Source organism: Phalacrocorax aristotelis, chromosome 4 (genome assembly GCF_949628215.1).
Source record: "Phalacrocorax aristotelis chromosome 4, bGulAri2.1, whole genome shotgun sequence".
NCBI lineage: Eukaryota > Metazoa > Chordata > Aves > Suliformes > Phalacrocoracidae > Phalacrocorax > Phalacrocorax aristotelis.
Genome location: NC_134279.1, coordinates 66,700,380 through 66,714,007, shown reverse-complemented (window position 1 = coordinate 66,714,007; position 13,628 = coordinate 66,700,380). Strand labels below are relative to the sequence as shown.

Here is a 13,628-nt window from a genome sequence, read left to right as displayed (position 1 = left end):
GTTTAGTGCTTCAGCACTAAATTATGTAGTGAATCTTAAGACGACAGCCAACAAGTGCATATCTTTAACTGTTGTACAAAACCCCATGAAGGCAATTAAGAATGCGGTGGGTGTTTTGGGGGGAACCTGATACCACCTCACCTGACTTCTGTCCTGCTGCTCTCCCTGTTACTGCACGAGGCTGTAGGGCTCTGAGCAAGGACAGTGTTCCCAGAATTGGTTCAAAGGTCAAAAAGATTTAATGTTTATGGGGTGGGGCAAGGTGGTCTTGAGAATGTGGGGGATCCAGGCCCAGAGAGGGGGGTTTTTGTTAAGCCCTGATGTGTGGTGATGCACTGGTGCTTACCAAGGCTGGTGTCTGGCCAGCACAGGAGGGCACAGATGAGCAGGAGGGTCTTGATGGTGATATCCTGAAGAAAACAGAATTTTCTTTTAAGTAATGACAATGAACCATGTAAGCCTGGCAAAACAGAATTTGGTGGCCAGATAATAGAGCTGACGGATAGGGAAGCAGTTGCTTTACTTTTTATCCTTGAAGAAGAACTGAGGGGAAAGGCTGAGGGAGTTAGGGTTGTTCAGCCTGGAAGAGAAGGCTGTGGGGACACCTTATTGTGGCCTTTCAGTACTCAAAGGGGGACTATAGGAAGGATGGGGGCAGCCTCTTCAGCAAGGCTTATTGTGACAGGACAAGGGGTAATGGTTTTAAACTAAAGGAGGGTAGATTTAGACTGGATATAAGGGGGAAAAAAAAGCATTGGAACAGGTTGCCTAGAGAGGTTGTGGAGGCCCCATCCCTGGAAACATCGAAAGTCAGGCTGGACGGGCCTCTGAGCAACCTGATCTAGTTGAAGATGTCCCTGCTCGTTGCTGGGGGTTTGGACTAGGTGACCTCTAAAGGTCCCTTCCCCACCCAAACCATTCTATGATTCTCTGAAAAGGGAATGTCCTGCCTCAGAAGACTGAAAGCTGGGTGATAAAGTCGAGGAGGACAACTAATCGGGATGTTGGTAAGAACTAAAACTGAGTGTCCTTTAGGCAAACTATACTCATTATAGTACTTAAAATCATGTCCCTAGGCCAGAAAACCCCCAACTCAAATGAGCCCCTCAGTGTCTGAGCATGCCTGGCAAATTTAAACGGAGCTGTACCTTTAACGTGAAATGAGAAATAAACTAACTCAGATCGGCTGTGGGGCATAAATATTGGCTGTTACTGACACATTTAACTGTATAAATGCCTTGTAGTTTCTCGGTGCGGATGCGGCTTTGGGGAGTTACTGCCTTGCACCCACCTTTGCGCAAATATGAATAAAACACCTCCGCTCCGTGTGCAGTCCGGCGTGTTGCGCACCGGGCGAGCGAACACGCTTCCCAGGAAAACGCTGGCAAGGCCGGCGCTGCTCTCCCCGCTCCTCCTCGCCGTTCAACCGGCGGCGGGCTCTGGTACTGGCGGGCGGGCGGGGCAGCGTCTGGCCCGCCTTCGGCGGCCGCCGCTCGGCGCAGGCGCGGCGGGGACGCAGCCCGCCATGGCGGGGACGCTGGGCGGCATGTTCGGCAACCAGCCGCCGGGGCAACCGGGGCCGCCGCCGGGGCCTCCCGGGGGGCCTGGCCCGGCCGGCCTCATCCCGCCGCCGGCGGGGCTGCGCAGCGCCAACAACACGCTCGTGGACGAGCTGGAGGCGTCCTTCGAGGTGCGCGGGGCGGGGCCGGGAGGCGGCGGCGGGTGGGCGCTGCCCTGCTGGCGCTCTCGCTCGCCCCCGCGGCCGCTCACCTCCGCCCTTCCCTCCCCGGCAGGCCTGCTTCGCCTCCCTGGTGAGCCAGGACTACGTGAACGGCACGGACCAGGAGGAGATCCGCACCGGTGAGGCCCCGGGCCGGGCTGGCCCCTGGCGCCTATTGCCGGGACGCTGCAGCTCGGCTCGGCTTCGCAACAAGCCCTGGGCGCGCCGCGGGGCACGGTCGGGCTTGCGCCTCCGTGGCCGCTGCCCCTAAAACTGCCCCTACAGCTTTGCGGGGCGTTCGGGCTCCGGCGGGGCGGGACGCGCCTTGTCATCTGGGGCCGGAGGTTTAAAAACCACCTCAGGGCCTTTGGACGGCGACCCCGGCGCGACGGCGGGTCGCTCGCCCCCTCCCGGGGGGGCACGCTGTTCGCAGCGGGAGGAAACCCACCCGGGAACGATGCGGGCTTGTGGAAGCGTGCGGGCGCCAGCTGGCTCCGGGGGTCCCGTGGCGTTGTGTTAACGGGCGGTGAAACGCGGGCTGCAGAGCCGAGGCAGCTGACGTGGCGCGTTAGGAGCAGGAGTAAGGTGGGACAGGCGGGCCTGGGGCGCTGAGGGGCCACGCCGCGGGACGCGCGTGACGGCTGGCTCGCGCTGGACGGGTGTTGACAGGGCCTTACAGACCGGCCCTTGGCCGCCGCTTAGAAGCGTGCGGTTCCCCGAAAAATTTTCGAGGCCTGACTCTCAAGCGCCGTTTTGAAAACAGCATAAATGCTTTTGAAAACTCCTTTCGGGATATTGGGTTGTATTCGTAAAATTGGGGAAGAAGAGTTGTTGTCTTTCACCTTTAGAAGAAGTTTTGAAAGTTTGCGAAGCAGTGTTTTATACAGAGATTTAATGCATAGCCTGGTTTTATAGATACGTCATTTTAGTAAACCTGAAGACTTCCTTTCTAGAAAGTACTGTGAAAAGGGTTTTTTAATAGCTTGCCGACAACTACCAGTGTCAGCCTGATAACTTCCTTTTTGGAATCTGTTCTATTTTGTTATTTTATGTTTAGGTGTTGACCAGTGCATCCAGAAGTTTCTGGATGTTGCAAGACAAACTGAATGCTTTTTTCTACAGAAAAGACTGCAGCTATCGGTCCAGAAACCAGAGCAAGTAATTAAAGAGGTACGTTTAAGTTAATTTCCCTGTGTTGTGCTAGATCAGATAAGCTGCATACCAGTACAGTTAATCACCTTGTTCATGTTAATTTTGGTTTTCTCAATGCGATGCTGTATCTTAAGTTGGTAGAACTTGACTGCTAACATAGATCTCACAAGGAGCCTGTAGAAGCTGGACGCCAGCTGTTCTGGGCAGTATCAGAGCACAGCTGAGAGTTTCATTGGAAGAAACAAACTAGTTAATCAGATTTTGCTGGAAGTAATGATCTCTGAAATACGTGACATGGGGGAACGGAACTGGTGGATTCACAGTGCCTCCCCCCTGTTTCATTAGACACTACTTCATTATTAGAATCCCTGTAAGATCAGCTTGAAAACTCAAGCTAAAAAAATTACATGCTTTTTATGTGAGGTGATTATTCTCATGAATACTCTATTTACTAATACATGGTTTTTTCATCCATAGGATGTTTCAGAATTAAGAAATGAATTGCAGAGAAAAGAAGCATTAATTCAGAAACATCTGGGTAAGCTGCGACAGTGGCAACAGGTCCTGGAAGATATCAGTGTGCAGCACAAAAAGCCAGCAGAAATGCCTCAGGGTCCACTAGCTTACCTAGAACAAGCATCTGCTAATATTCCTGCTCCAATGAAGCAAACGTGATCTTTGATTTTACATATCTGAGTATTTGCAACAGTGCAAAGCAGTGGTGTTGGTTTTACTTTGTATGCTTTTGATATAATTTGTACTACAAATATAAACAGTTAAGACAAGCCCAATAAATTACCTTTTTTGTCTTTGCAAAAATATGGATTTGTTTTATATTGCAATGGCAGATACACAGAGCTGGTATTCAGGATGCTTTCTGGTAGAAGTGTGTTTCCCAGAATGCATCCTGTTCCTTCTAGAAAGGGTGGCCCTAGCCTTCCCCTAACTGTATCTTTGCTGGTGTGATTAAAATACTTGCAAAGATTGCTGTTTGGTTTTACTGGAAGACTTCAATGTTTTGTGATCCAGTAATTGTCCTAAGTACCACTGTGGAAGCACCTTTAGAATTGTCTGTATCTAGGTCAGATCAAGAATACTCTTTTGGAAGTGAATTGTCCATCTCCGCTGGATTTCTGCGCACCTCTTGAAGAGGTCTCAGGATATACAAATGTGATTCTTATAGGATGAAGTGAAACTGCAAAATGCGTACCCCGGGGGGGGTGGTGTAACGCTGCCCCAATGTTACTGGTGTTCTGTCTGTCAGGCTAGTCTACACATGGTCCAAATACCTACCCCCAAAATAAAGACCCCTCATTGTGGATGCTGGGTCATCAGCACTGTCCAGTCTACAGAATTAGCTGCTTCTGGGGTGCGCTATTTAGTCATCTAAATGTAGCCAGAAAAGGATTTCGGAGGTAGATACAGCAAAGGAGCCCTCTCTATAACTGGCAACAAGCTTAATTCATCCATATGACCAGGAAAGCTACTTCCTAGGGACACCTTTCTGGGGACAGAGTTAACTAATCGGAATATTGTAACCTGGGAAATCAGAATTAGTAGTTGTGTATTGAACTTTCTAGTATGCTTGAAAAGGTTTTGGGGCAAAGTGGATGAAAACTCTAAGGAAAAACTTAGGCCCGTAGATTTCTGATCCTGTCACAGATGCCAAAACACTCCTCAGTGTTACGTACTGTACGCCATTTTATCTCCTTTGTTACATGTATAAAAAGTGTCTTTTTTTTTTCTAAATCTGATGCCAAAGTCTACTTCCAAACCAAGCAGTTCATCTTGGAAAAAATACTAGGCAGGTGGGATGAAAGTGGGCCTCTAGAAGCATTCTGCCTCTTCTGCTACCTTTTTAGCACAGGCCAGGTGCAGCAGTTCTTCTGTAGTAAGTGCTTGCATCTGTTGGTACAGCTCTTGCTGGCTGTTTGCTGTAAGAAGCAGTGAGGCTGGAGGTGCACCGCTTCGCACACGTAAAGTTTGCTAAATAGCTGGGCCCTGCTCTTTGAAATTAAATGGGGATTCAAATCGTACCGCAGTTGAACTATTCTATCTTAAACACCAGGCTGCTGGTTGCACAGTTCCCTGCCTTTCACGTTTGTTGATAATTACCTGAGGGTTAATTTCTTCATGGGTCTTTCCTCCCAGCCATCAGTTAGCTAGCGTGATCTGATACATGTAGCCATTCGCCCACTGTGCATTTAGGGCATAAGAACAATACTGAGATATAATGTGTAAGTACGCAGTTCCCGTAAGTCTGGAACTTGAGTCTGACTCACTTCAATGTAGCATAGCATTAGTTTGCAAAACATAGAAACGGATGATTTACAAGCAAGTTTTAATGGTCATACTTACATATTATCCTAATATATCAGGGTGATTGTTACATGTCTTGAAGTGCAACAGGAATATTATATTGCAATGCTGACTATACAAAACAGTTTATTAAAGCAAACCAGAAAGTATTTCTAAACCAGCCTGCTATAAACATGCTATTCTTGGAGGTATACTGCATGCTGTACAGCTTAAATTAAGTTTAACAAAAACCTATTAAAAATTACATTATTATATGCAGAAATTACTTCAAATGGCCAATGAAACAAGCGTATAAACCTACAGAAATCACCTACAGAAGTAAGATCTTTCTTCAGCTGGAGCCAGATTGGTGGGATGTATCAGAGACCAAACTGCATATTTAATGTAATTGTGGAGTGATACAGTCGCTTGATTAAAAAGTCTCTCCATGTAACAGTTTCCAGAATTTTGCTTTTCCTTCATTTTTTTTACAGAGGTTGTTAAAAAAAATGCATTTTTCTGAAATCCATGCCTATAACTCCATAGTAATTAGATGTAAGAGAGTGCAGTTGTTCCTAATTACTTACTTGGAAATTACTTTTTTTTTTTCTAAATCATATATTGGATTATCATTCCCTAAAAGAAAACAGGAAAAGCTTTTCTAGTAATTCTGGGAAGTATGGAAACATATGCCTTAAAATGAAAAATATTTAGTAAACCATTCTTGATGCTGAGGGTCTTGTTTTTGGTCATCTTTGGTTTGTGGTGGTTCATTGCCATGTGTCCTGTGCAAACAAATAAGCATTAGCATCACTTACAATCTTATCAATATTTAATACTTTTTTTCCTGGAAAACCTCATGATCCTGTGAATGGATTTGTGCTCACATGAACTGGATGAGGCCAAAAGGTGCCAGCTACAATTTCTAGTGGGGCCTGTGCTAGCTGGGTAACTGGGCTAACAGCACTGGCAGTAACACAAAGGAAAGCATGAGGGAGAGCTAAACAGTTATGGAGAAATGTTTGAACATACTTCTTGACATTTAAAAAAAAAAGGATGCTTCAAGAATATGAAGTTTTGAAAATCAGAAAATGGCAGCTGCAATTCACTTTTAAAAATATGAAATACAATTTATACATTAAAAGTTTTATTTGGAATGGATTTATCTGACTATTAACTGGCTTTTATAATCGATCCTGTTGCATAGTCCCTGATTTTTCAGCACTTAGGATGCTTTTTTAACATCTATATTAATTTCGGTTAGCTTATAGTAGCAAACTGACTTCAGCATATGACTTCACTCATGACTGATTTAAAAGAGTAAGTAAGTAGCAGCCAAGCTACCCTCAGTCTCCCTGTATGTTTTGCTTTAAAATACAAATCTGATTTGCCTTGGCAGTCATCTAGCATGACAGAGTATGCTTTTATCTTTAAGATGTAGGAATTGCCAAACTGGATCCAAGCCCGTGTCCCGGGTTATTATCTGGCAGCAGTCAGCACCATCTGCCTTCAAGGAAAGAACTCTGTGGCACACAATTTAGAGGATAACTCATCTCCACTAGGAGATAGGTGAGAAGGCTGGCTTTTGTCCTGGAGTAGAGTGGTAGGGTTGGTTTTTTTTAATATTTATCATTATAACTGTATAATGTTAACTACATAAATTTGTAAGTATTTCTCGAAGAGACAGTTCAGTCATGTCTATGAAACAGCAAACTTTCACATAACAACTCATAAATTTGAAAAGTTCAATCTTTTCAATGAAAAAATATCAAACTAAGAAGTTTTTGGTTACGTATCTCCTAATGAATTTTTAAGTCTCTAAACCCTTTGCCAAGTGATTAGCCTAGATTCATTCAAATATCTCCTAAAATAAAAATAAGCTGTCTACATCTACCAAGTGCAAAGTGAGGAAATGAGTAAGAAGGAAAACACATCCTTAACAGAACCACTGATACATGCATGAAGTTTTGAACAGCTGTGTTCACTGTTAACTACATTCTTGGTTAAATACTTGCAACTTCTCTTTTTTTTTTTGTACCAGGAGGGGTTGCAATCATAAACTGCTGGGCAGCGATTAAAGCCTGCTTCTGCACTAAAGTTCTGGGTCTGTCTGCAGAGAGCTGAACACATGGAGTTCACTGCATGACAAGAACCTTATGTCATTGTTTATTTCCAAATGTCTAATGTGTTTGAATGCCTACAAGATTCTGAACACCAATTCATTTATCATCTTACAAGTCACTGCAAAATGGACAAATACCTTGTGACAGCGCTGCTGTCTGAGGACTGTGCTGATGGAGAGCCCACCCTGAGGCAGCCAGGGCTCCGGTCTAAGCTTGTAGATTTTGTGATCTGAGGAGCACTTCTTTTTGATCTCAAGTCACAGCTCAAAAAGCTTTTTGCGTAGGAAGCTAAATTCGGAACACTGACAACACGACTGGGCACCTCAAGCGTTTTCTTCTGCTGCTTTTTATTGTAACAGAAAACTTCATTACACACACTTTTTTTAAAAAAAATTCACACTATAAAACCTCAGCAATACCACATTCCTAGATACCTTGTGAGGAGCACCCAAAAATGAAGATTCCCATCTTTTTCTATAGGCATTTAAAATACATTCTCAGGGTATGCTGTGAGGATCCATGGATTAGATAGTCCAATTAAAGCAACTTGTGTATTTGGCCTTGAGGTTTTATATACATCAAAGCCAACAGCTTTGCAGAGCTCTGTTAGGTGCTTCCCACCAACTTGACCCCCCTTCTTTCCATGACTGTTTATGGACAGTATCATACAGAGGGGCTGCAATGACAAAGGGCAAATCCTGAGCAGCCCAAACACAATTTCTGATTTTCCTTGATGCATCAAATATCCAAAATAAGCAGCTCCCAAATCTGCGAGCAACAGCTGTGCTTATCCCAAGTGGAAGACTGATGTCTTTGGAGTTCTAGTGTTTTATATTTGCTTACACACCTGTATGTATGTGCATATATACTTCTACTGAATTTATATTATACTCCGCACCTGACTATAGGATGGCTTACTGCAAAGAATTCTAATGAATAACACTACCATAAAAAAATTAATAGGACCTTTATTTTCCTGCTCATCATATGACTGAAATAGTGATAAAACAACACAATTTGCAATTTTAATTGTGTTGCCCATCTTACCTTCATGGAAGGAGTCAAGCATCCTGTATTACGGTTGAAAGAAAATGATCGATTCCTGTAAGATGCCGTATTGGCTATAAGTGAATGCTGAAATTTTCTTCCTTCCTGAGGGGAAAGACAGTTATGTGTATGGAAACATGGATTTGTTGGAAGTTGGTACAGAAACATATATTTGTGAAAGTATTTCAGAACAGAAAGAAAGAATCAGTCTGAAGCAATGTGTGGAACACTGAAGAGAGCCTTCCAACAGCTTCCAAACTATATATATATATATAAAAGGAAATCTTACCGCCAGCTGCTTGGTAATCTCTTCTCTCTCACTTAATTTATCTTGCAGACAGCCTATAAGGTGTGTTTCTTCTGAGCTGGACTTGCACTTTCTTGACTTTTCTTCTAATTCTTTAATTCTGTACCAAAGAAAAAGCAGACCAGAAAAAATGTCCTCAGATGAGGTTCAAGAGTTACCTGGGATGTACTCTGCCCTAAATTCCAAGCCTAAAATACAGGGACATAGCCAGGGCTTTCTGCTAAAACATTTTTGGAAAAATGGGCATCAGCACATGGATTACACATAAGTGTAGAACGTTGCAGAGTTCCAAAATAAATTGCCACCAGAGTTAACCCACAACACCTGTCCAGTGTAAAATTCTGCCCTGGTGTAAAATACTAACAAGCTTATGCATCACATTGCTAGTCTAATTTCCTAAAGAAAAAAACCTGTGTCACAGTATCTATGCATGTCTGTATTAATCTATTTGTTCTCTCTTCTGACCCAATAACTTTAGAATCCACAGGCTAATTCCAGCCATATTTGACAGAAGCCTCAGAAATACTCAATTCCTATAAATTTCATGAAAAGAGAGGCTTCAATATACATGCTGCTTTAGTGAACCCTCTAAGTCAAAACCTGTAGTGTGAATTCAGCACTTTAAAGGCCTTATTCAGGGCAAATGAGAATTTACACCTTCTTAGAGACGGTGTGGAAACATTACATTTGATTGACCCATGAGAACACAAGTCATTATTTCATCAGACAAGTTCATTAATTTTGCTGTTGAGAAACTGAGTGCTATGAAGTTCACGTGCCGTACTAAGAAACGTGTTACAGAATCCAAACCACCATTTTGTGGGGTTTTTTTTTGGTGAGGGTAAACGTTTTTGAGAGACCCTCCTCCCCAGTCTTACACATTTAATTTAGTGTATCTCCGAGTTTAGATAAAAAGAGAACTTTTAACATTTGAATGGTTTGAGACCTGTTTAAATGCAAGTAGGTCTCTCTTCTGGACCCATGCTGCACAGCTGGGATAACAGAAGACGCCAAGGCATATATATAATCACAGGGATTATTTCTGAGAGGCCTCCCCTGTACAGTCTGAAGCACCACAGAACTACTTAACTCCACAGGGAGCTGCAAAGTGCATTTATTTACATCAGTTAGTGGGGGCTGTCCTGGGAAATTTGCAAGGGAGTGAGAATGAGCAAGAGCTTAACCCCAAAGATGCTGCTCTGCTGAACAAAACTAAATACAAGATCATGGATCAAGGCCTCTGGTATTACCTGTAACAAAGATGATTTTACACTTCATGAAATTGGACGATACTAAGCACAGGTTTTAATTTAGCACTGTGAAACTGTATGTGTAGTACTTTACTTTAAACGATATTCAGAGTTTATTACAATACATTTGGGTCTTTTTATGTTTTCAAAGAAAATACCTATACACTTCTATTTTCAGTGCTTATAATATTCTGCCTATGAGTAATACAAAAATTATACATACTAAGATAATTTCAAACAGAACTCATTGCCAGTATTAGCCAGAGTTTATTTAAATAACTCAGTTTCTAAGGAGAAGATCTTTGCTTGGAGGAGTGCCTGAGTGCTGCTGAAATCAGACAATATGTTTTTTATTCCATTCTGGTGATCTTGTTTCATTATATCCAGTTCTGTTTTATGCTTGATATCGAGGTCTTCTATCAGTAGCCTTTTGTGGGTATTAAAATATGTCTGCATTCTTACGTTTCAATACTGATTTATTATCATTGATCAAAGCATGTAGTTTTGAGGTCTTTTACTGACTACAAAGGTAGTTAACTGGGCGCAGCTGTGGGCTTCTGTTTATGGATTTGGCTTTGACAGTTCAGTTGCAGCCTGAAGCAGAACCACACTAATACTGAGGAAGAGGGAAATTATTTGGAGACCTTCAGCCTTCAGGAAATGAAGGGTCTGTTCTATATAAGGATGCTATTGATACTCTATGTTTAGCTTGTACATCAACCTTAATAGTCAAACTTGACAATAAAGTACCATAGGAACTCACTTGTATTAAGCAGAAATCTCTGGGATTTTAACATGGGGCTCTGATGCTATATTTCATCACATGATGGCACCAGAAACATGTAATACTGCCTACTACCATTCTAAAAATATATATTTTTTTAAGAAGTGAAGGTAAGAAATGCTACAACAATGCCTTCAACTACATTTGCCCTTAACAGACAATATATTTTGAAAGATACTATTTCAATAACACCATCAATTGAAACTAAAAGCTACCTAACATTTTTTCAAGTCGAGCCATAACATTGCTCTCTGATACGAACCACAAAACCAAGAGACATCTATTGAAGAATCATTGTTAGCTTGCTGCCTTTTGTTTGCTAACATTTTGTTGAACCTTGTAGAAAGTTTTTCATTAACTCAATGCAGAGCCCATGTTCCGTTGTTTACTGATTAAAATAGAGATGTCAACCTCAGGAGATTAACAACTGTTATTTTCACAAAGATATTCAGTTTACCTTTTTGTTTTCTTTTTAATGTATTTCTAAGCCCCTTTCACTTGTTTCTGAAATACTTCAGGAAAGGCCAAAAGGCCCATGAAAGGTTTCTGCCCTTGAAATTAGAGCACAGCCATGGGAGTGATTTATTTGTCACTTGGCAGAAAATAAGAAGCAGAAGAATAAGAGTGAAAATGGGAGCAGAATCCCTGAAATGGATCTTGAGGGGCAGAATAAAAGCTCTGCTTCCAAATAGCCATTCTGGGACTTGTCTTCTCTTCCCATAAAAAAACCCGCCTTTGTCTGCTCTCATCCTAGTCCTTGCATAAGGTTTCTGTACTGGAGGCAGAATTCACACAATTCAAACAATGGAAATGGGAATGATTACTTCAAGCAGATTACTGGTTTCACCTACTTGGCAACAGTAGGAATAGTAACTTTAAATAATTAGTTATAAGAATCTGGCACGTGCAAATAACAGGCCATTATCAGCTTTCAAATCAGAAACAGCCATATAGCATAAGACAAGGTCATTGTGGTTAAAGTAACAGTAAAAAAGCTGTTATTTATATGCACTCACCAATTTAACTATTCCCCTACCCAAATCATTGGTCCTGCAAATGCAAAACAAGAGCTGCAAGTTAATGTTCCAGATCTTCCATGGGTTAATTTCAGAGCAGTCTGTATCAGGTGCCTAGGACCATTTGAGCTCTTTGCTTCTACTTCCTGTTATTTGAAGGATTTCTCCTTACATAATTTCCATTAATGCTTCCTTCTCAAAAGCTTACTGTAGTAGAGCTACACCATCTATCCCTTGTAAAGATTATCCTCCAGCCCAGCAGCTTTGGCATTTGAGGACTTTTAGACCTCATCACTGACATGCGAATAATTCTCCTCTTCATGAACAGAGGCTCTAAATTCCTTCAAGGTAGCTGGAGGGCATTGATGAGGCTCTTTGGTTTGCAATTCTTTCTGTTGATCTTTCTTCAAAAGCTTGAAATGAAAGTCACTTTCAAGTAACTCTCCGAAGAGTGCAAAGTAGGGGCGGGGGGGAAGTTTCTTACTCATTCTTTATAAATCTACTGACTGGTAGACAGCAATGGAATTACTCTGGCTACTCTGACAGTCTGCTGAGAGACACTGTATCTCTTGAGTGCTTTTCTCTAGACTATATAGGACATAATTTTAAAGATTACTTTCTTCAGAAATCCTCTTATATATCCAGCTTGAGTAGTTAGGGGCATACATTCTACACCATTGCAGAAATGAACTGAAAGGTACCCATGCGCCAGATCCCTCAATCTCTCAGCAAAGAGAATGCGTTAAGTATGATCATCCAGAAATTTCAAAGCACTCAACAGCCATTGGACAGTGAACCCCAGCCTTGGCTCCCATGTAAAAGGTAAGCCCTGCACTTCTTTTGTATGCAGATGGGAAGACTGCTATTACTGCCATGCAACATATGCTCTGAGCCTGTGGCTACACTATGAGGATGCTGTCCACCTTCTACAAAGGCAGCCAAGACTACAAGTCACCTCGCCCTTCCTGTGCCCTGACAGCATATTACAGCTCCAGGCTTCCACCAGCCCAGAGGCACTGCCAGTATCTGCTGTCACTGCCCTTGCTCCCCCTGTGCAAAGCTGGCTCTTGCAGCCAAAGCAGAGTCTCACAGAGTATGTACGGTGTTCTCAAGTGTTCCCTTTAGAGATAACAGCCCATTGGTTTCAGCTATAGAGAGTACGTATAAAAAAACTGATATTCATTCCCAGAGACTTCTACATATTTTTAATAGCTCTTGCTCTTGGGGGAGTTTGGGATTTGTTTGTGTCTTCCAGTGCCTTTCAAAGGCTGACATTAGGCAGATTTTCTCAGGTCACTCCTGTGGGTCTAGACTGGACATATTTCTCTGTGACATATCATGAACAGTTAGTTCAAATGCTTTTATTATGCCTGGAGAGAAATGTGAAATGAACTACTGCTTTTGCAAAACTCCTAACCTCTAAAATTAGTACTTCAGAAAAGAGATTCTGACACTCATCACATTTAGAACACCTCTGATGCTAGCATTATTACTGACTCTCTAGATAGCACTGTGAAGTGTGAATTTAAGGCAAACCTTCTGTGCTGTTTCTCCCTATCCTGAAGCTGTGCGGCTTCCTGCTTCTGTGACTCCAACTCGGCGCTGAGTAGCTCCATTGTGTCCTTCAAAAGTAAATTCTCTTTCTTGAGTTCAGAAATTTCACTCTGACATTTTTCCAGTTCATCATGAAGAGATCTGATCTGGCTCTGGCTACTTCCTTCCTAAGAAAAAGGCCAAATGTAGTTATTCACAGCCTCTAATTATTCAATGTGAAGAGCTCATTGGAATTGTGTGCACTGAATTTTTGTGAACTGATTTTTCAATCATATGTGCAAGACAAAATCTGCGATCAAAACTTCCTGAATGTATTTTATAGTCCCCACAAAATTAATTTTATTGTAACATTCACTTACTTGTGCTATAGAGTCTTA

The 13,628-nt window shown here is 42.4% G+C and overlaps 2 protein-coding genes across 10 annotated transcripts in view; one reads left to right on the top strand and one right to left on the bottom strand.

Annotated features, from left to right (window-relative positions):
* Window positions 1–1,483: 1,483 nt before the first annotated feature.
* Window positions 1,484–3,691, top strand: MED28 (mediator complex subunit 28). Its single transcript, XM_075091793.1, has 4 exons — window positions 1,484–1,690; window positions 1,794–1,860; window positions 2,778–2,890; window positions 3,350–3,691. Exons 1-4 carry the CDS (start codon window positions 1,526–1,528, stop codon window positions 3,545–3,547), a joined length of 543 nt encoding a protein of 180 aa, XP_074947894.1. The 5' UTR covers window positions 1,484–1,525; the 3' UTR covers window positions 3,548–3,691.
* Window positions 3,692–4,557: 866 nt separating this feature from the next.
* Window positions 4,558–13,628, bottom strand: part of FAM184B (family with sequence similarity 184 member B) — a 55,166-nt gene continuing 46,095 nt past the window's right edge. For 7 of the 9 annotated variants that reach the window (XM_075091782.1, XM_075091788.1, XM_075091789.1 and 4 more), the window contains 5 exons: window positions 13,234–13,418; window positions 8,630–8,747; window positions 8,341–8,445; window positions 7,431–7,636; window positions 5,843–5,955 (listed from right to left, as the gene is read on the bottom strand). In XM_075091782.1, coding sequence (XP_074947883.1) covers window positions 5,865–5,955; window positions 7,431–7,636; window positions 8,341–8,445; window positions 8,630–8,747; window positions 13,234–13,418 — 705 coding nt within the window. In that variant the 3' untranslated portion in view covers window positions 5,843–5,864. Of the gene's footprint in view, window positions 5,956–7,430; window positions 7,637–8,340; window positions 8,446–8,629; window positions 8,748–13,233; window positions 13,419–13,628 lie in introns of all 9 variants that reach the window. The other 2 variants (XM_075091783.1, XM_075091791.1) reach the window with 2 other exon arrangements.